This window comes from Pteropus vampyrus, unplaced genomic scaffold (genome assembly GCF_000151845.1).
Source record: "Pteropus vampyrus isolate Shadow unplaced genomic scaffold, Pvam_2.0 Scaffold152, whole genome shotgun sequence".
Classification (NCBI taxonomy): Eukaryota; Metazoa; Chordata; class Mammalia; order Chiroptera; family Pteropodidae; genus Pteropus; species Pteropus vampyrus.
Window position 1 is genome coordinate 2,281,512 of NW_011888933.1, and position 19,605 is coordinate 2,301,116.

The 19,605-nt window shown below is 39.3% G+C and overlaps 1 protein-coding gene across 3 annotated transcripts in view; it reads left to right on the plus strand.

Moving 5' to 3' along the window:
* Window positions 1–29: 29 nt before the first annotated feature.
* Window positions 30–19,605, plus strand: part of MDH1B (malate dehydrogenase 1B) — a 25,974-nt gene continuing 6,398 nt past the window's right edge. For all 3 annotated transcript variants that reach the window (XM_023536279.1, XM_023536281.1, XM_023536280.1), the window contains exons 1-9: window positions 30–127; window positions 3,916–4,028; window positions 5,243–5,377; window positions 5,579–5,721; window positions 7,717–8,213; window positions 11,780–11,921; window positions 13,275–13,438; window positions 14,873–15,012; window positions 15,307–15,358. In XM_023536279.1, coding sequence (XP_023392047.1) covers window positions 106–127; window positions 3,916–4,028; window positions 5,243–5,377; window positions 5,579–5,721; window positions 7,717–8,213; window positions 11,780–11,921; window positions 13,275–13,438; window positions 14,873–15,012; window positions 15,307–15,358 — 1,408 coding nt within the window. In that variant the 5' untranslated portion in view covers window positions 30–105. The remainder of the gene's footprint in view (window positions 128–3,915; window positions 4,029–5,242; window positions 5,378–5,578; window positions 5,722–7,716; window positions 8,214–11,779; window positions 11,922–13,274; window positions 13,439–14,872; window positions 15,013–15,306; window positions 15,359–19,605) is intronic.

The following is a 19,605-nucleotide window of genomic DNA, read 5'->3' on the forward strand; positions in this document are numbered from 1 at the left end:
CAGACCCCGCGCTCAGTTAGAGTGCGCCTGCGCCAAGCCTTTGGCGACGTGGTTGCCAGGAAACCGGGGACTCGCTGCTCCTGCCGGGGGGAATACAGCTTCACTATGACCAAATTCGTGCTTGCGGGTGAGTGATCCCGGCGATCGCCCGCAGTTCGCTGAAAACACCGATAACCGCTCGCCTCCTATGGCCGCTTGACAGTGATCTTAACTGGCTTCAGTTCTAGCAACACTAGCCTCCATATGGACCACCTCAGGCTTTCTTGTGCATGCCTCAAAGATATTTATTGGGCAGTGACCCTGTGCGAATTACCGCCGGACACTGGAGATACAGTGTGAGGAAAAACACATCCCGACCTGCGAGGAACTTCCAGTCTCGTAGGATACAGAAGCATGTAAACAAGTAATTTTGTTGGTGTGCACAAGGCTCTGTCTGGGAGGTGTTGCAGGAGCAGAGTTGTGAAAGTTTGTAATAGGGAGGCTATTCTAGATAAAGGCGCAGAGACTACAAGTTTTACGGCCTAAGGGACAGTCTGAATATGTAGGACGTGACTGGACTTGGGGCTAGAACGGGAGTTGGAGCCAGATCCTTGCACCTCAAGTGCACCATGCAAAGGTTTGAACTGTATCTTGAAAGCAATGAGTCATTGAAAATTTTAAAGCAGGAGAGTATTTTTAGTGGGTTTACATTTTAGGAAGCTCACCTGTCAACAATGGAGGGGAAGGATTGGAAGTGACAACTTGCGTCCAGAAAAGTACTGGAGACTTTTACTGCAACTTGCTAGTGTACCTGCCTCCCTCCCTTCTCAGCAAGTTTCTTTAAAAAGTAGAATGCTCTTCTATCTCCAGGTCTTCCTTCACTCAGTCCAGCTTCTACCTCTGGCTCTGGGAAATGGCCCTCACCAAAGTCACAGCTGACTTTTACAGAAGCTGTCCAGTCCTTGTCTTATTTGACCTCTGATGCGTCAACATAATTGACATCTCCCATCTGCCTGGAAATCTATTTTCTTTGCTGCTTTATTCATTCAGAATATTTTTGAGCACTGACTATGCTGGGAAGACAGTAGTAAAAAAACTTACAATCTACACTGCATATGTGGTAGTGTCAGGGAGGGTTCTACAGGAGCAGTGGCAGTGGCAGACGACTTCATTTAGTTAGGCAAGGGCTTTCCAGAGGGAGTGTTTTTAAAGCAGAGACCTAAAAGATGAGAAAGAGTTACCTAGAAGAGAGGAGATAAAAAGGAGGAGAGTAATTTAGGCTTGGGTAGTAGGGAGTGGGGTTGGAATGAGGAGAGCTAGCTTGATGACGATTGATAGTATACAGTAAGTTTAGAAGGATTGGAGCGAAGAGTACAAGGAAAAGAGTATCATAGGCTGAAGCCAAAGTTAAATAATATTCTTTTGAGCCATGTTTAGTATTTTAGACTTTATTCAAAGTACATGGAAGATGTTTAGAAGGGGTGAACCTAACAAAATTTGCATTTTATCTGAGCATTATCTCTGCCATGTGGGAAGAGAAAGACTGGATTCTAAGAGCCCAGTCCAGGAAGGAGATAATGGCCTGGCTTAGGCTGGTAGGCAATGGAAATGGAAAGAAGTGAGTGGATTGAAGAGACGTTATGGAGGCAAAATCAAAAGAACTAGATGTGTAATTGGGTGGAGGGAGGCAAATAAGGGAGAAGAAAGAGTTAAAATTATTCCCAAGCAGTGGTTTGGATAACTAGGTAGATGAGGAGTCATTGGGGGAAAAAAGCAGAAGAGTAGGCTTAATACTCTGGATACTCATAATACTCTTAGATGACTGGGTAGATGGACATGAAGAAAGTAATAGAAGAAGCAGATTTAGTGGGGGAGTGGTGGCAAAATCTGTTATAGACATGCTGAGGGCCTGTAGGACATTCCAAAGGAGATGAAAAAAATACAAAGGATATAGATCAAATAAGGATATAGGTTTGAACTGGAAGTACAAATTGCACTTGAAAACAAGAGCATAGAAGAGATTGGCCAGGAAGAATATTGTAAGGTATGATGATAAAGAGCCTTGCAGAATGCTTACTTTTTAATAGATTGATAAAGGAATAAGAATCTACAAAATATAGTAAATAGTAGCCAGAGAAGTAGACAGAAAACCTGAAGAATGCCCACAGCATAGTAAATGTTTCAAAAGGGTAAAAAAGAGGGACAGATGCTGTCAAGGATCAACAGGAAAAGGATCAAAAAGTATCCATTGGATTTAGTGACATTGGAGGTCCTTGGTGACCTTCTAGAAAATAATGGGGAAAGCCAGATTGCAGTGGGTGAGAAATAAATGGAAGTGAAGGACTGGTAATGACAAGTATAGAAAATTCTCAAGGTCTAGTTAAAAAGAATAGAAGTCTTAATAGAACAGTTCAGTAAGGCAATAGCTACAGGAGGAGATGGGCTTTTTTTTTTTTTTTTAGGACAGGAAAAACAAATATAACAAGTATATTTAAATATGGTAGAACAGGGTCATTAGCAACAGAGATAAGATGTTAGAAGGTATAACCAACTGAACAGAATTAGTGGCAATTCTGAAGGCAGAATAGAGTATTCAGAGCAGAAGTGGTAAGATTAGACCTGGACAGGAAGTAGGGTCCCTCTTCCATTGAATAAGAGAAAGAGGAAAGGATACATGCAAATGCAGACAGACTTGTAGGTGTGATAGCAGGAGGTTGGGGGATTTCCCACCTGGTGACTTTTTGTATGAACTAGTTTAATTTTTGTGAAGTAGAGAGCAGTGTTGTCTCTTGTCTTCTGGTGCTGTGTAAAAATGGAGAGAAGTGGACAAGTTTAGAACAGTAATTGTGGAGAACAGAAGAGAGTGCTGCTTAGGGAAACTGATCTCCAGGCAAAGTTCAGGGCCAGTTGAAGTGACCATGAATTTATAATTGCTTCTCTCTGCTTCATTCTGCAATGTTTTTCCAGGGGGGCCTAGCAGTTGGAATCCAGGCACATAAAAGGCAGGTAATTGGGTTCATCAAAAGTAAAAAGCTTTTATCAGGCTGATTTTCTAAGAGCACTGTGGGGCAAGATAATTTAAGATATGAGTCAGAGAATGTTTTGGATTCATGAACTATGGATTCATGAACTAGACAAGGGGGAGATTGGGAGGAGGTAATGACTTAGAAGTCTCCATGAGGTTGAAGAACTGATAACTGTGGGTAACTGGGGAAGAATACTATCAAGAGGGTTATGCACTTGACCCCTGCCTATCAGATACCTAAGCTCATGCACTTTAGTGGTTTTAATTTCCTGTGCATTGATGGATGCAAAATCTGCATCCTAATGCTTACATGGGGTTTACGCTTTAGACTTATACATGCAGCTACTTGCTGGTCATATCCACATAATATACTACGGATACCTCCAATTGTACTTGTCTATAATTAAATTTCTCTGCCATGATTTTTCTCTAGTAAGGTCAGGATCATCTACTCAAGCCAGAAAGTACAAGTTATTCCAGACTTTTCTCTCTCCCTCAGTTTCCCTTTCTCCCAATGCTTCCTGCCACACACATTAAATCCACATGTGATTTTACCACCACTTGTCACTTCATACTTTGCCTTTTCGTGGCTACTAATGAATAGTTCAATAGTTCATTTTTTTAGTTCACACTTAATTCATAGCACGGAAGCCTCTATATAGTACTGAAGGAGAGTGAATATTCAATAGTCTTTTTTCCTGTCTACATTCGATTACTTAAAATTCTGACCTCCTGTAAAATTTGTTTTATTTTTAGCAACATAATAAGAAGCAAAAGTTTATGTGGTGGCAGTTTATACTATAGTTCTGTGTTATGAAATATAACTATATGATTAATTCTATAATTACATGGCAAATACATGATAATTTCTGTATGATCAAAGAAAACATTGCTAATTCAAACTCTTTTAGGTAGAGCAGATTGCCCATTTTATGCTAAAGCAGAACTTCTGGCAGACTATTTACAAAAGAATCTTCCTGATTTTCGGGTACATAAAATTACGCAGCATCCTCATGTTTGGGAGGTAAGAAGCCTTTATAATTTGTTAAACTTATACATGCACAAAAATGTGTTCTAACTTGAGTAATATTAATGTATGAGATAGGCTTCCAGTAATGAATACTCACGTACTACTGATATTTTCCTACTAATAAAATAAATCCCCACTTATCAGTCTCAAAACATTTTTTTCCCCTAATGCCTAGCAGAACAAATGAGGCCTTAACCAATAAGTATAATAAATTTGACTGTTTTTCTTTTCTCAAGGATCCAAGTAACTTATATTGCACTTTTTAACTTTTTGTTCTCCTTCATATTGATTTCTAATGACATGAGGCACTTTTTTTATCTGAAATACCCTTTTTAGGGACTGAGTTTCTCCAGAAACAGACAAAGCAAGGATTTGGCTGAAGGAGACTCCTTGACTGGGGGTTGCTCTTGGGAATAACATCCTGGAAAGGAATGAGGGCAGTGGGATTGAGCAATGGGAGAGGTCGAACTACCGTACAGCTGCAACGGAGGGCTCATCCTATCACACAAGGAAGTCTGAAGCTGGCCTCTGAGAAATGTCTCAGATGCAGGCAAGGAAGCTGGGCTTTTATAAACCCCCAGCTAAGAGTCGCTGGATGCTGGCTGCACCAGACTGGGATTTAACCTTAGGCGAGGGAATTTCTTTGGCTGAGAGCAATTCCTGGAGAGAGACTCGGCACTGAGCCATCAGCAGCCAATACACCTGGTGACTGAGGGGTTGAGTGCCTTGGTTGTGAAGGGCCCTTAAGGATACAGGTGTAGATTACCACACCTAATAAGTCACCTAGACCAACAAGGGGTGAGGGGAATCTTTAATGAATAGTAGAGAAGAAAAATGACGAGTGTCAGTTATGACCCTGAAACGACATGCAATGGAGACTAGAGGTAATTTACTAACTTACCTCTGGTAAAGTTTCCCTAGGGAGAGATGCTGTCCCTATATGGTGTGAACTTATTACACAGGGCATGTGGATCTAAAAAGCACAACTGGTGAACTGTCACAAGTCCTGTCATGTGCAGTCCAGAGTCCCCCTTCACCTTTCATATTTACTTTTTTTCCCCTGAGAACATTTTACAGTTTAAGATAGTTAAATTTTATGTATATGCAATGGTAGTAGAAAACAAGCTAGTATTCTAGTGTTTGAATTCTAAAGTACTGAATTGAGTTCTGAGACAAAGTGTGACTTCACTTGTAATATCTTTCGATAGGAATGGCTGGAAGATTTATGTAAAAAGAATAAATGGAATCATAAAAATTCCCCTATCATCTGGAGAGAACTATTGGATCGTGGAGGAAAGGGTTTGCTTTTGGGAGGATATAATGAGTTCCTGGAGCATGCCCAGGTACATAAATTAAGTTGATGTATCTGTTTAAAACATTATTGTTCTCTCACATTTTATTTTTCAGATGTCTTGCTTGCTAAGGTATTCTCTCAGCATTTTTTTTTTTATTCCATTCTGGCTTTAAAGGAGAACTTTCCATTATAGCCATTGTCAGCTAATTATCTTTTCTCTGGCATTGACTTTTTCTTTCCCAATGTTTAGCTTTACTATGGTGTCACCTCTAGCATGACGACTGAGATGATGAAGGTAATTGCTCAAGAAAACCTGATGACACACATAGAAGACGAGCAGGAAAAAGAAGCCCTGAAACAGCTTATCGAGCCCTTGAACGTCTGGATCACCAGGTGGGGTAGTCAAACCCTAGGATTCATTAGACCGGCTTTTTACGTTTAGAAAGGAGGATAAAGTGCAATTAACTCCACAATGGAAGAATATCTGAATGTCAAGTCTGAGATTTGTATGTATAGATATACATATGGCTATACATATGTATCCCCCAATATAGCCCAGGTATGAACTTTAGATCCTTTATAGCAGAGGTATGATATACTTTGATATCTCTGTAGCCAGCTCTCATTCCCTCATTCTGTGTCTCATGCTGTTTTCCTGCTCTCATTCTTGTTCTTCTCCTGCTGTTCGCCTCGCTGTCTTTCCTTCCCTCTCTCTTGCTTACTTTCCCCTTTCTCCCCCCTCCCGTCTTACCGACTATTGCTCTCTCCTTCTTTCCCACCTGCTAGAGGTGTCTTCACTCTTCCTTAAAAACTCATTCTCAGGATCCCGGCCCTTCCTCACTGTCGTTCCTTCTTCCTTCCTCTCTTCAGTTTTGCTCCTCATTGCTCTCAGTCTCAGGCACTTGTAGTCTTTATTGTCACTTTTTCTCTCTCTGTCTCTCTGATTGTCTCTCTTGCCGTCCATCTCGCTCTATCTCTCACTCCCCCTTTCCATTCCTCACCCCTCAGTCTGTCTCTCACATGGCCTTTCTCTCTACACATGCATATATCCTAATAGAGATGTTCATTTTAAAAATTGATGTTATGAAATACTTTAAATACGGAAAATAACTGAGAATGGTGTAGTGAACTTATGTGAACCAAACATCCAGATTTCATAAATATAACATCTGCTATAGGTATTTTTTAAAAGACTAAAATGGTACAGATACTGTTGAAACCCCCGTTGTACCCCTTCCCAAACCCACCGTGAAAACCAAAAATGCTCAGATGCATTTCCAAACTCTCTTCAGGTGTCATTACAACTCTCAGTTGATAGCAAACTATATATAGGGTACCCAAATACTTACTGAATTATGGGTACTGATACTGATACCTAGACTATGTTGATCTTAGGCTCCAGATTTGGAAAAGATAAGTCCTTTCCAAAAAATGTCACTGCTACTCTCTAAGCAAGTTGCTGTGGAGTCTGAGGCTCATCCTCCTTGAACTCCCTAAGTTCTTCATGTATATCTCTCTTTGTCATTATCTCCCTGCTTTGTACTTTATGTGCTTATCTCACCCCCATTACAAGATTCAAGGTCATGAAGGCAGACTTCTGTGAATACCTTGAAGTACACAGCACATTGCCTTTCACAGAGATGTCCACTGACATATGCAATTGTGTTTATGTTTCTTCACATTATTCTCTCTCAAAGTACAAGAGGAATTAGTTGATTTGCTCAAACAGAACCATGTGCAAATATTGTTTTAATAAATGTTTGAGAATTTAAAATACATGTCATCGTTTTGTAGATAAGGGTATAAAATAGAAAAGAGCTGTGGTTAAATGAAACTTGTTATTTCTTTATCTTTTTAAGAGAAAATGTAAACATGGAATTAGAGTAGTATGACACAGTTCTTTGAAATTTTACTTTCTGCATATTCTATTTTATCTGAAAAACCTCTTAAGCCTAAAGTACATTTCTCATTTTGGGATTGTTTTCAGATGGTCAGAGCAAAGGGTTAGTATTGAGAATTTTTCATTCTACTTTTGATTTTTAGCCTTAAAAATTAAATGTTCTCAGGGAAAAAAAAGTAAATATGAGAGGTGATGAACCTGTTAATTAACTTGATGGGGGACATCCTTTCACAATATATACACATGTCAACTACTATGCTTTCAATATCTCACACTTTTATTTGTCAGTTATACCTCAATAAAGCTCAATTTTAAAAAAGAAGCAACAGCAAGTGCAGAAAATTGAAAAATGTCTATGCAGCTGTGTGTGCCTATTTAAAATATTAAGTCACCCTACTAATGCACATGCAGAAATATCTAATAAGAATAAAAGCTTAAAAGGGGTGAAAGATTTAACCATTCATAATCCTGCTCTGCATTGTCATCAGTGCATCCTCTCGTCCCTGCTACAACCTAATTCCCATCTTGACCAGTGGAGAAGTGTTTGGAATGCACACGGAAATTAGCATCACTCTATTTGACGATGAGAAGACAGAAGAAAATCTCCAGATCCTGGTGACAGAGATGTGGGACCTGGTGTCGCCCTTACTGCAGAGCGTCTCCATCTGCACGAGAGTGGAGGAAGCCTTCCGCCAGGCCCACGTGATCATCATCCTGGACGACCACACTGACAAGGAGGTGTACACGTTGGAAGACTGCATCCGGAGCAGAGTCCCTCTGTGCAGGCTCTACGGATACCTGATTGAGAAAAATGCTCATGATTCTGTCAGAGTTATCGTAGGAGGAAAAACTTTTGTCAATCTTAAGACAGTGTTGCTTATGAGATACGCCCCAAATATCACACACAATATTATCGCTGTGGCGCTGGGAGTGGAAGGCGAAGCCAAAGCTGCACTGGCCAGAAAACTGAAAACAACCTCTTCATGTGAGTGAACTCCCGTTTCTGTGTTTTTGTTTTTAGACAATATGATTTCAAAGCAGCTAGGAAGAGCACTGTACCTTCTAGGACCCTCCCGGATATCTGAAATAGGAAGTATGAAGCAGATACGAAGAACTTCTTATTGTGTGATTTAACTCCCAAGCAAACATTTTTTTAAACTGGTTTTCTATGACTGTCTGACTATCATTATAAAAATTAACAAGCAAATATTTAATATAAGATTTATAATAATATTCCATTTTCCCATAATGACAGTCAACTAAGGTAATCAGTGTTTTTTAAAAAATAATTAGTGCTGTGTTAAAGTGGCTATACCTCACTTCCTAACTGTGTGACTTCAGGCAATCTGTTAATCTGGCTGTGCCTCAGTTTCCTCATCTGTAGAATGAGGATGTTAATAGCACCTACCTCCTAGACTTGATGTGAGGATTCAATGAGATAATATTTTAAAGTGCTTAGAACAGCACCTAATATATTGCAAACATTTGTAAAGATATTAAATTATGATACCTGTTACGAAGGCTGATCAGTGTGTTCTTATTAATCTTTGAACTGGTCGATGTCAGAATCATATGAGGATGAGACTGGATCAGAAAATGGAATGTTCTATTTAAAAGTGGGGTGCTGTATTTATCTGTCATACTTGACAAATTTTAGCTATTTGTTGCCTTTAGATGGAGCAGGCACAACAGAGTCCTGCAAAGAGGTACAAGGCATTCTCTCAAGCAATTGGGAAGACAATGAAATGTGAGCCTAGAATGCTCTAATCGGGGCTATAAAGGACTTTGGTGAGCCCCTAACACAGTATAGCAAGAGCCCCATTATCTATTTCTTTACAATGAAGCCTTAGAACCATAACTTCTGGTATTCTTGCATACAAATCTGTAGGGTCTTACCTCCCGGGTCAGGGCATATCTCTCAGTCAAATTGATACTAAAATTATTCAGCAGGAAAGGAAAACATTTTCTAATCATTTCATCTCTTGTCAGCCTTCTCTATATATGTGTAGACACTGATTTATCACAAAAGATCTATGGTACACTGATGAAAGTGTCAAAAAGAGGCAGTGCTACACAATTTAAAATCAGGTTTTGGGGGTGGCCCGCCTTTCAACCAGAAAGCTGCTCTCCTATGGGTCTGCAGGTGCCATAAATTCTAAGCCCGGCAGTACTCAAAGACAATAAGCATATAAGAAGCAGAAAAAAAGAAAAACACAGAAAAGTTGGCAAAAGAAAAGGGAGACATAAGAAGGACAATAGTCGAAATAGAATTGTCGGTGGAGTAGCAAAGAGAAATGCAGCAACAGCAGAGAGAGAGTTGAACGAAATAAATAATGTGAAGTAGAAAAACCATCAAGGAAAATTATTCAGGGAGAATTTCAGATGCCAAGAAGATATCCCGAGTTTAGTTCACACATAACAGTGTTTCAGACCATGTGCTTTGGCTTAATTGGGACTCTCTGTAGCGAGTGACAGAATGGCCACTCAAAGTGATTAAAGTCAGATAGAGAACTCTTTCACATAACTGGAAAGTACAGGAGGTAGTCCTTATTTCAGGCATAGCTAGATGCTGAGGCTCAAATGATGATGTCAGGCCTGGCTCGTGCTCTCTCCAGGCCTATCGCTCTGCTCTGCTTTTCTCAGCGTTGGTTTGATTCGCAGGCAGATTCTCTAAGAAGTAGCAAAAAGGCCACTGGCATCCCCAGGCTTGTTGTTCATAGCTTTGTACTCCAGTAGAAAGGGCGTTTTCTCTTGATTCTTTGAAGTAGCAGGATAATAGCTCCCAGGCCAGACCTGGACCACATGCCCATCATTGAATCAGTTGTGTCCAGGAATCTGGGTCTCCTGCCTATTGTTAGACCCGAGAGGTGAGGACAGCCCCAGCCGAACCATATGGACAGAACTTGGGGAATGATAGTTATTTAAAGAAAAAGCAGAATGCCATTAAAGAAGAAAAGCAGGAAAAGATGGTGAGAGGAATAAACAGCAGATGTCCACTACGATTTTCTCTAGCGTAATTTAGGGCATTAGAGTATAAAGAGCCTTAAAGCCGATTTAAAAAAAAAAAAAAATGATACCCAGTGAAATTAAAAGGCTTCTTTAGATTTTAGAACGAAAGCCTACTATATGTTTACTTGGGGATCCCATGTGCGATCCCATGAGCTCCAAACCAGGCAACCACCTTCCCTTCCTTCCTACAACATGAAGCTAACAGAAGGGCCCATGGGCATATCACTAGCTCTCTTGGGAGTTGGACATTTGAAGGAGTACTTCCTATTCCTACTTCATGAGTCATTTTGATGAGAGACAGAGTCGCAGAAGATAGTAGACACCAGTGAATGACAACCCGAGATCTATTTCCTACCATCTTCTCTCCCTGGCCCATCTCTTATTATAAAAGTGCAAAGAGATACTCATTTTTTTTTTTAGCTTCTCTTGCAGCTGGGGGTGGCTGAGTGAGGTAGTCTACTTGAAGTCTCTTGGAAAATATATTTCATTCTCTGAAAAGGCGAAAGAGAATGCCTCTGTCCCATTCTTCCCCTACTCCCTGCTTTTGAATACAACTGTGTGAGTGTGATACTTGGAGCTGCTGCAGCCATTTTAGAACCATGAGGGCAAAGTCCAGAGAATAATGTCTACAAACTGCTGAACAAGCACCAGTGTCACTGCCTACACTGCCTTTTTGTTAGCTGAGAAAAGTACATTCCTTCTACTTAAGACAGGTCAGTAGGATATTCTGTTACTTTAAGCCAACAGCAATCTTACTTCATAGAGGAGAACAGGAAAGATTTTAATCTTCACCATAGGAAGTGCTGTGGCCTTGTAAGAAAATAAAGTCTCGAAGCAAATAAGATAATAAATAAATAAATGGAATTGCTTATTTTCATGTTAGCTGCAATATTCCTAGAAAATTTACAATTATAGAAATTAAATGCCAATTCCTATCTCTCTCTCTAACACCATCCTCTTATTTTTCTTCAAAGTATGTATCATTTTTTATAGTAGTTGTTTTCTCATCCACTCCCCTCCGCCCTAAGAATATTGCAAGGATTTGGGCTGGTTATCTTTCTCTGAAGCCTACTTTCTAAAAGCACCTCATACGTAGAAGCTAATTCAATAACTACGTGTTGATTAAGATGTTCTTCACGGTCCTCTTATTACAACACCTTCATTCTGCAGAAAACAAAACCCACCCAGGGATTCAAGTGATTTGCCCAAATTTCAGTGTAGAATCAAGGACTTTTTCTTTTTTCTTTTCTTTTTTTTTTTTTTTTTTTTGTCAGAATCAGAGCAGATAAAAAGTTCTCTTAAGGCAGGCAGAGTAATAAAGTGAGGACCGATGCTAGCAGAATGATTTTCAGTTGCAGTTTCTTCAAGAAGCATCTCAGTATTCCCTGATTTCAATTACATGCCCACACCATTCATAGCATATTATTGGGGATTGCCGCACCCTGATGATTATAGAAAAGGGACCAATTCTAAAATAAGCTGTAGGAAATTATTTATATTAACATTAAAAATTATGTTAATTATGTTTTTTTTTCTTCATAGGCATCAAAGATGTGATAATTTGGGGTAATATTAGTGGAAATAGCTACGTCGATCTGAGAAAGGCCAAAATTTACAATTATGAGAGTGCTATTTGGGGACCTCCTCATTTTTCACGCCCTGTTTTAAGCTTGATTTTTGATAGGTACTGTATATTTTTTAAACTAAGTATACTAACAATGTTGAATAAATGTTTAATAGTTATTATCATCTTTTAAATCATCTCAGAAATCTTTGTACAAAAATAACTTGGTATTCTTCACACTCATCTTCGTTTATGCTCTCTAAGAAACATAGAACTAGTCAATCTCTACCCCCCTCAGCTTATTTGGTTTTGAAATTATAAATTTCTTTATTTCAGATATTCTTAAAGCAGCTCACGTATTCCATTAAAGTTATCTCTAAAGCAAGCATTTATAAAGTGAATCTTATTTAGTGTAAGGACAAGTGTATGTAAAGTGAATCTTTTTTAATGTAAAGAGATATGTATCCAGGTTGAAATTGGTTGTCACATTTTAAGAACAAGAAATTAAGATGATGAGCAGGTCCAGGCCATGCTGGGTGTTCTCTCCCAGGAGAGGCAGAGTTGAGAAGTGGCAAGGGGTACAACAGTCCCTAGAACTAAGCCACCTGGGTTGGAATTCTCAGGTAGCCACTTAATAGCCGTGTGACTTTGGAGAAATTCCTTAACCTCTCTATGACTCAGGGTTTTCATCTGCAAAGTGGAAATGATACTATAGTATGGCCTTATCTGGTTATTGGGAAGATTAAATGGATTAATACCATAGATAAACACTTAAAACTGTGCCCGCCACTGTCAACACTACCGTATAAAATAGGGCAGAGGAGAGAAAGGGGGAGGAGCGCCTTTGAAGCATTTTACAAAACTCTGTAGCTCTTTCCTTTCCACTGCCCCTCCCTTTCCTTCCCTTCCTCAGGCCTTAGGAACTTTGCCCATCCCTAGAAATAGCGTGTCTCCAAGTTGGCCAGCATGGTTCCTTTATGTTTGCTGCCTGGGTGGGGGCAGTGTCATATGGAGCTGTATCTTGGTAGCTTAGCAGGGGCAGCATTTAGCTTTTTGACTATTACTTGACTTTAAACTTCAAACTATAAAGACATAATTATTTCTCTAGTTTTTAATGTGAATAACTCAATGTTTTATGATAATATTTTACTTAAAATGAAGGATACCACTGGTTCCGAGATAGCATCTACATAGAATAAATTCTTTGTAATGGAGATAATTGTTCTCACATCCTTTGACCATTTTTCTGTGTTCCATGTTTATATTACCACATTTTTAGTTTGAAACTTTGGTATTCCTTTCTGTTTTATTTCATTACTTTTCAATCCACTTTTTATGGATGAAAGAAGGACATAGGAAGTCATATTTCTATTTTGTGGAGATGATTTCTTGTACTTGGATCCGCTGACCCGGGGAACAATCTTTTTCATTTTCTTGCCTCCCTCCATTGTAAAATTGTTTCTCCTCTTATAGCGAGTGGGTAAACAAAGAATTTGTGGCAACTCTTGAAGAACTGACTGCCACAGGAAAACAATTTGGAGCCATCTTAGCTGCACACAGTATAGCCACTACGTTGAAATACTGGTACCATGGCTCACCACCCGGAGAGATTGTGTCCTTAGGAGTATTGAGTGAAGGTAAAACCTGGGTCTTTCCTATCTTGTAATATTGAAGAACCTCCATGTATGACCCATGCTCCTGCTTCTGAGTCCCCACCTCTCTATCTCTTACATGGTCTCTAAGATGTCTGTGTTTTCATAATTTCATGACTGTGTTCCTTATATTCCTTATGTTATTAGTGAGACGACCTTCCTCTCCATTCTTCCTATGACTGTAGTGCAGCTCAGGGAAATCTCCCCAAATCCCCCAAGTCAGATTAATCTCTGTCTTTCCTCTATATTCACATAGCATTGTGATCCTCCATCAGAAAGCATATTACAACCTGCCTTTATTGATGGTATGATTTGTCGTGTATGTTCCCTCCATTGGAGTGTGTAACCCTTGAGTGCAGGGCTTTGCGTGGGTCTTCTTGCTGCTCCTTCATGGGCAGACACTTGGTGAATCTTGTTCAGTTGAAGTTAAGATGTGTGAACTCAAATCAGTATATTACCTTTTTAGTGAATAGGCATTTTAAACCTTATCTTTATTTGTAGAAAATGTTATTAATCTCTATAGGAATTCATCAATAAACAATGCAATATTGGGGATGAGGAGCAAGTGATCTTTGTACTGTATAGTTAAACTGTACCATAAAGGTAAGCCTTCATGTGCTGTCCACCCATAAAGCTGGCTCTTTACAGAGAAAACAAATAGAAAGTGAACAGAGAAACTGGGACACTTTTTGAGGAAAAGTTTTTTAGATCCTAGTTTCCTGACTATTTGCAATTTTTTGCCCTAGTGGCAACATTTTTGATGAACAGAATGGCATGCATAATTTTCTTATTTGATTAAGGCACAAAAAGTGGTGGGGGTGGGACCAATTTTATCTGAATGTTGCTCAGTTAGTAATAAGTATTGTCAATCTTTTCTATTCGGAGCATATCCAAACTGGGAGCTGGGAGCTATGAAGATATCACCATTTTTCCTGCTCCCTCTTTCCCTTCCTAGTCCTCAGACCTTAGCTCTGTGACCGCCATAGTAGGCTAGCAGAGTGGAAGGCCAGGTGGGACAAAGGCCTTGGGCTCATGGACTACCTACCTAGGGGAACAAGGAAAAGCCAAGAAAAGCAGACAGAAGGAACTCAGAAAAGATGGAAGAAAAAGACTGCATCAGCCCTCCAGGCAGAGGCAGGGAGTCTGAACCCAGAACTCCCTGGGTTCAGATGTAGGGATGTAGAAGAACAATGGTTCTTCCTTCTTAGAGAAACACAGAAGGGGGGATTGTCAGAACTTGGACAGATACTCAATCAGTACTTCTAGAGTAAGTGTTTCAGCCCTTCCTGGGGAGGAATTCCCAGAAATTTAGTTCCACCATTATTCAAAATCATGTGCTCTGTTCTTTTCTATAATGCTTAATAACTATGACTTACTTTTCTGAGTGCTTTTGTTTTACTTTGTGTTTGTTCACTGCAGGTCAGTTTGGTATTCCTGAAGGGATTGTCTTTTCTATGCCTGTGAAATTTGAGAATGGAACTTGGGTGGTTCTTACAGATCTCAAAGATATTGAAATAAGTGAGCAAATAATGACCAGAATGACGAGTGATCTAATTCAGGTAACATCAGAATAGATACAGGGCAACTGGCTTTAATAATGGCCTTAAACTGAACCCCCCAGGTCAAGGCATACATTGGTTTTTCTTTGGGTTCAATTTGAATCTTAGTCCAGAAACAAGAAGGAGCCAACACAAGTTTTGAGGAAATTAGCAGATGAACACTACTTATTTATGATATGTTAAAAATATTTGTTGGTTATTTTAACATCAGGAATCAAAGTGCTTTTCTATTAACTAATGATTAAGTTAGTAATTGTGATCATTTAATTCTCTGATTATAAAATTTTTCAACAGGAGAAACTTGTTGCACTGGGAGATTTGATATATTTTCAACCATATCAATCAGGTAATCTTTTAGATGTGCTGTTTTATTGAGCTGCTATTAAAATATTTGTTAAAACTGAATCACTATTTCATATATATAACTACAATCCATATTTTATTACCTTTAAACTAAATTTTTGACAAAATAAACTGCCAAGTTCACTGTGTCCTTTGAAATAAAACATCTCATCAGAATGACATCAAAATCACATCTTAAAAACACTATGATTTTATAAATTTTGTGTATATCATACATATCAGTTTCTTAAGGCTGCCACAACAAATTAGGAAAAAATTGAATGACTTAAAAAAACAACAGAAATTTATTTTCTTATGGTCCTGGAGACTAGAAAACATAAATCAAAGTGTGAACACACACTGCAATATACAGATGATGTATTATCGAATTGTACACTTGAAACCTATATAATTTTATTAACCCCAATAATTTAATTTAAAAAATTAATTAAATTATTGGGGTTAATAAAATTATATAGGTTTCAAGCCTCCCTGTGAAGGCTCCAGGAGAGAAACTTTCTTTGCCTCTTTTAACATCTAGTGGCAATGCTTGGCATTCCTGATTTGTAGCTGCATCACTCTAGTCTCTGCCTCTGCCTTCACATGTCTGACTTCCCTGTGTGTATGTCTATGTTTCCAAACCTCTCTCTCCTTGTAATGATACCAGTCATTGCATTTAGGGTCCACCCTAATGCAATACGACCCATCTTAACTCGATTATATCTGCTAAAACTCTATTTCCAAATAAGATCACAAGTACCAGGGACTAGTACTTCAACATATCTTTTGGGGAACAAAGTTCAACCCCTTAATACTACGTTTGTTTAGATAGTTTTTAAAAATATAATAAATTTCAATGTTTGTTTTCTTATTGACATTTTCTGTAGTCATAAACTCACAAAGAGTGCTGTCATCTTTCCTTCTTTTGCCTTAAAAAAAGTCTCATCTTAAATATGGAAATAGTAACATAGAAATAAATTTATTTTTGCAAAGAGCTTTTTTTAGTCAAGTGCCTTTTGAGAGCCCAGCATTCTTCCCTTTCACTAATATTTATGGAGTACCAACTGTGAGCCAGGGCTAAGAGCTAGAAATATGGGGTGAATAAGAGACCTATTCTTGCTCTTTTGGAACACACAGTCCATCAAGGGATCATAAATTATACAAGTGACTGCAGTCGTGTTGAATCTTAGGGATGATGGACTAAGGATGCTAAACTGTGAGAGCTTATGCCTGAGGATATAAGCAAAGAACTTGAGGCAGGAAAGCATCTATCAGCTTGTTTGAAAAATTGCAAAAAAAAAAGCTCTTTTGGCTAAAGCCTAAAGAGATAAAGCTGAGAGACAAAACCATAAAGAAGAGATGAGAGTTACGGAAGGCTTCTGGATGGAGAGTGACCCAATCAGGTTTGCAATCAGTTTGGAAAACAGATTGGAACAAGGCTAGACTGTTTGCAGAAAATCTGGGATTAAGGGGGTGGCCCAGTGACACGAGGAAGAGATGATTGCAGACAAGGCTAGAGGCAGTAGAATTTTGAGAGATATTTAGGAGGTGGAATTATCAAGACTTGATGACAGATTGGCTCTGGGGTTTAACAGAGAACTCAGGCTTCCAGTTGAGCAATGGGATGGATTTACTGATAGGGGAAAAATGGTAATAGAACATTATTTGAGAAAGTGATAGAGAATATGTGTGTTGATAGAGAATATGTGTAAAGGGAGGGCACAGAGCCAGAGAAGAATGAGTTTAGTTTCTTACATTTTGATTGTGAAATACCTTTGGAATATCTAAAATTGAAATATCAGATAAAGAATGACATACTTTCTGGGGCTCAGAAAGATCTGGATTGCAGTTTTCAAAGTGGTAGTAGTTGCCTCATAAATAGATATGAAGCCATGAGCATGACGGAGTGTCTAGAAAGTGTGTGAAGAGAAGCCTGGAGGAACTTCTCCTTAATGGTTAGGTAGACCAGGCACAGCTGACAGAAGACTGTGAGAAAGGGGTTGTCAGAGAGACAGGACAAAACCCTGAAATCTGATGACATGGAAGACATAAAGAAAAAGAGTGTTTCAGGAATGAGGGCTGGCCTACACTGTCAGGTGCTGCCAAGGAAACAAATAAAAGGAGGCCTGAAAAGTACCCAAAGGATGTATGACATAAAAGTCATTTGTGACTTTGATGAGAGCAATATTGTGGAATAAAGAGGGCAGAAATGAGACCAGAGTGGGAAGGGAGGACTCTAGCCTTAGTAACCACGGTCTCACCGTGGAGCTGGTGTACTTAGTGCTGTGGGCTAGAGGAATGTGCTGGGTGCCGTGCGAACACTGAGAATCCCCCGTTAGGATTTCAATGGGGGATTTCTGGAGGAGGTGACATCTAAACCCAGTCACAAGAGGAAAGAAAGCATTAGCTAAGCTAAATGACAGGGCTGTTCCATTCAGAGGGAGCAACATATACAAAGACACAGAAGAAAGAACTTTTTGAGAAGTGCCAATTCCTTTGATCTGGAAAATGAAGTTCAAGGTGAGAAATGTCAGGAGGCAGAGAGGTTACTTACCTTGTTAAAATCAATGCAGGCTTCAGGCTTTAAGGCAAGGGAGGAACAGGAGGAAATTCTGATTTTAGAATGATCACTCTTCATGTGGGAAGAATGAATTGGAGGGAAGAGACCAAAAGTAATAAGACCAGTTCTTTTGCAGGTAGAGAAATGATGAAGATCTTAACCAAGAAGCAGCCATAGGGATGTAGAGAAGGGGCTAAATTTGAAAGCAATAAAATTGTCCAAACTGGACTGATCTGAGATAGAGGGTAAGAGAGAGCTCCAGGGAGTCAAGAATGCCTCAACATTTTTGGCATCTGGACATATGGTGGTGTCATTGCCTAAGACAGAGCTTCCCAAGTAGTCAGCCACAGAGGTATTGGCTGTGTAGGGCAATTGATCTCTTTGACTCCAGGGGCTGAGTCTGGAGCAGCTTCAATCCCCAGGCTAGTTGCCTCTATTGTTTTTGTCATTTGCTGTGTGTACTTATGAAAATGATTAGGTGGCTGTGGTTAAGGTAAGGAATGTAGGAGAAGGAGCAGATTTTCAAGAAGCATTAAGTGAAAATATCTGGTGGGTGATGGATACATGTTTCTGGAGGCCACGTGAGTGATCTGGGCTGGAGATGAGTCATCAGCAACTGGTAGTTATCAGAAAAAGCTGATAAGCGTGGTGACTCTGAGGCAGGACCTGAAAGCTGGGGAAAAAAGACATCTTCACTGCATGGTCTCTCAGCCTTTTGAATATTGTTCCATATGCATGGTTCACACCTACAAAAATATAAAAAAGATAAACTAGATAGTTACCTATGGATTGATGGATATTAATGTTTGACTACCATTGGAGAGGGAGAGGGTGAAGATAGAGGAGAATGAGGAGAAAGATTCTCAAGATAACAGTAGAAAACAAGATCCAGAGCACAGGATCAGCTTCAAACAGGAAGCATCCCTGCCGCTGAGGCCCAGGACAAGAGAAGAGGTGATGAGTGTGAATACAGGGAAGCATGTAGGATGGAGAGACTCAGAACAAAATAGGCAGCTAGGCTAGGTCCCAAGACTAGGGGAAAGTCTAGGGTCATAAAGAAAGAGGCGAAGGTTTGAAATAACTGTTAAAAGAAAAAGAAAAGAGGGACAATGGAAAAACACAAAATTTTTTTCAGAGCTGAAGGCTCAGTGGAAGTTAGAAACCGTGACTCCAATGTACTTTTATGTGATTCCCTGCAAAGGTGTTTGGTTGCCTGGAAACAGGAGTGAAAACCTAGATGCATGATTCGTAGTAAGCCCTGAAATATTAGAGTGTACTGCCGCCCCTGCAATTAGAATAAATGCAATTAGAATACAAATAACACTACATTGTATTCTAAAAAAAAAGTTCTGAGTGTTCCCATTATGACTTTATTTGGAATATTAAATAATCTCCCAAAAAGTTTTATTTTCTCATATTTTTTTCTCGTATTCCTCTTGTTTTACTGGCACCCTAAATGGGTGCTAAGGTGAGCTGGTCATTGGCATTGAATATGGAAATGGAAAATGAGTACAATTTTGTAATATTACTTAGTATTTGGGAAGGAAGGAAGGTGAGGCAAAGAAATTGAGGATAATTGCAAGAAAGCTGATGATGTGATAGACTGACTAAAGGGGTCTAGATTGGATAAAGAAGGACGTAATAAAAAGAAATTAAAAAGTTCCAGGCAGGGGCAATATTGAAAATATTTA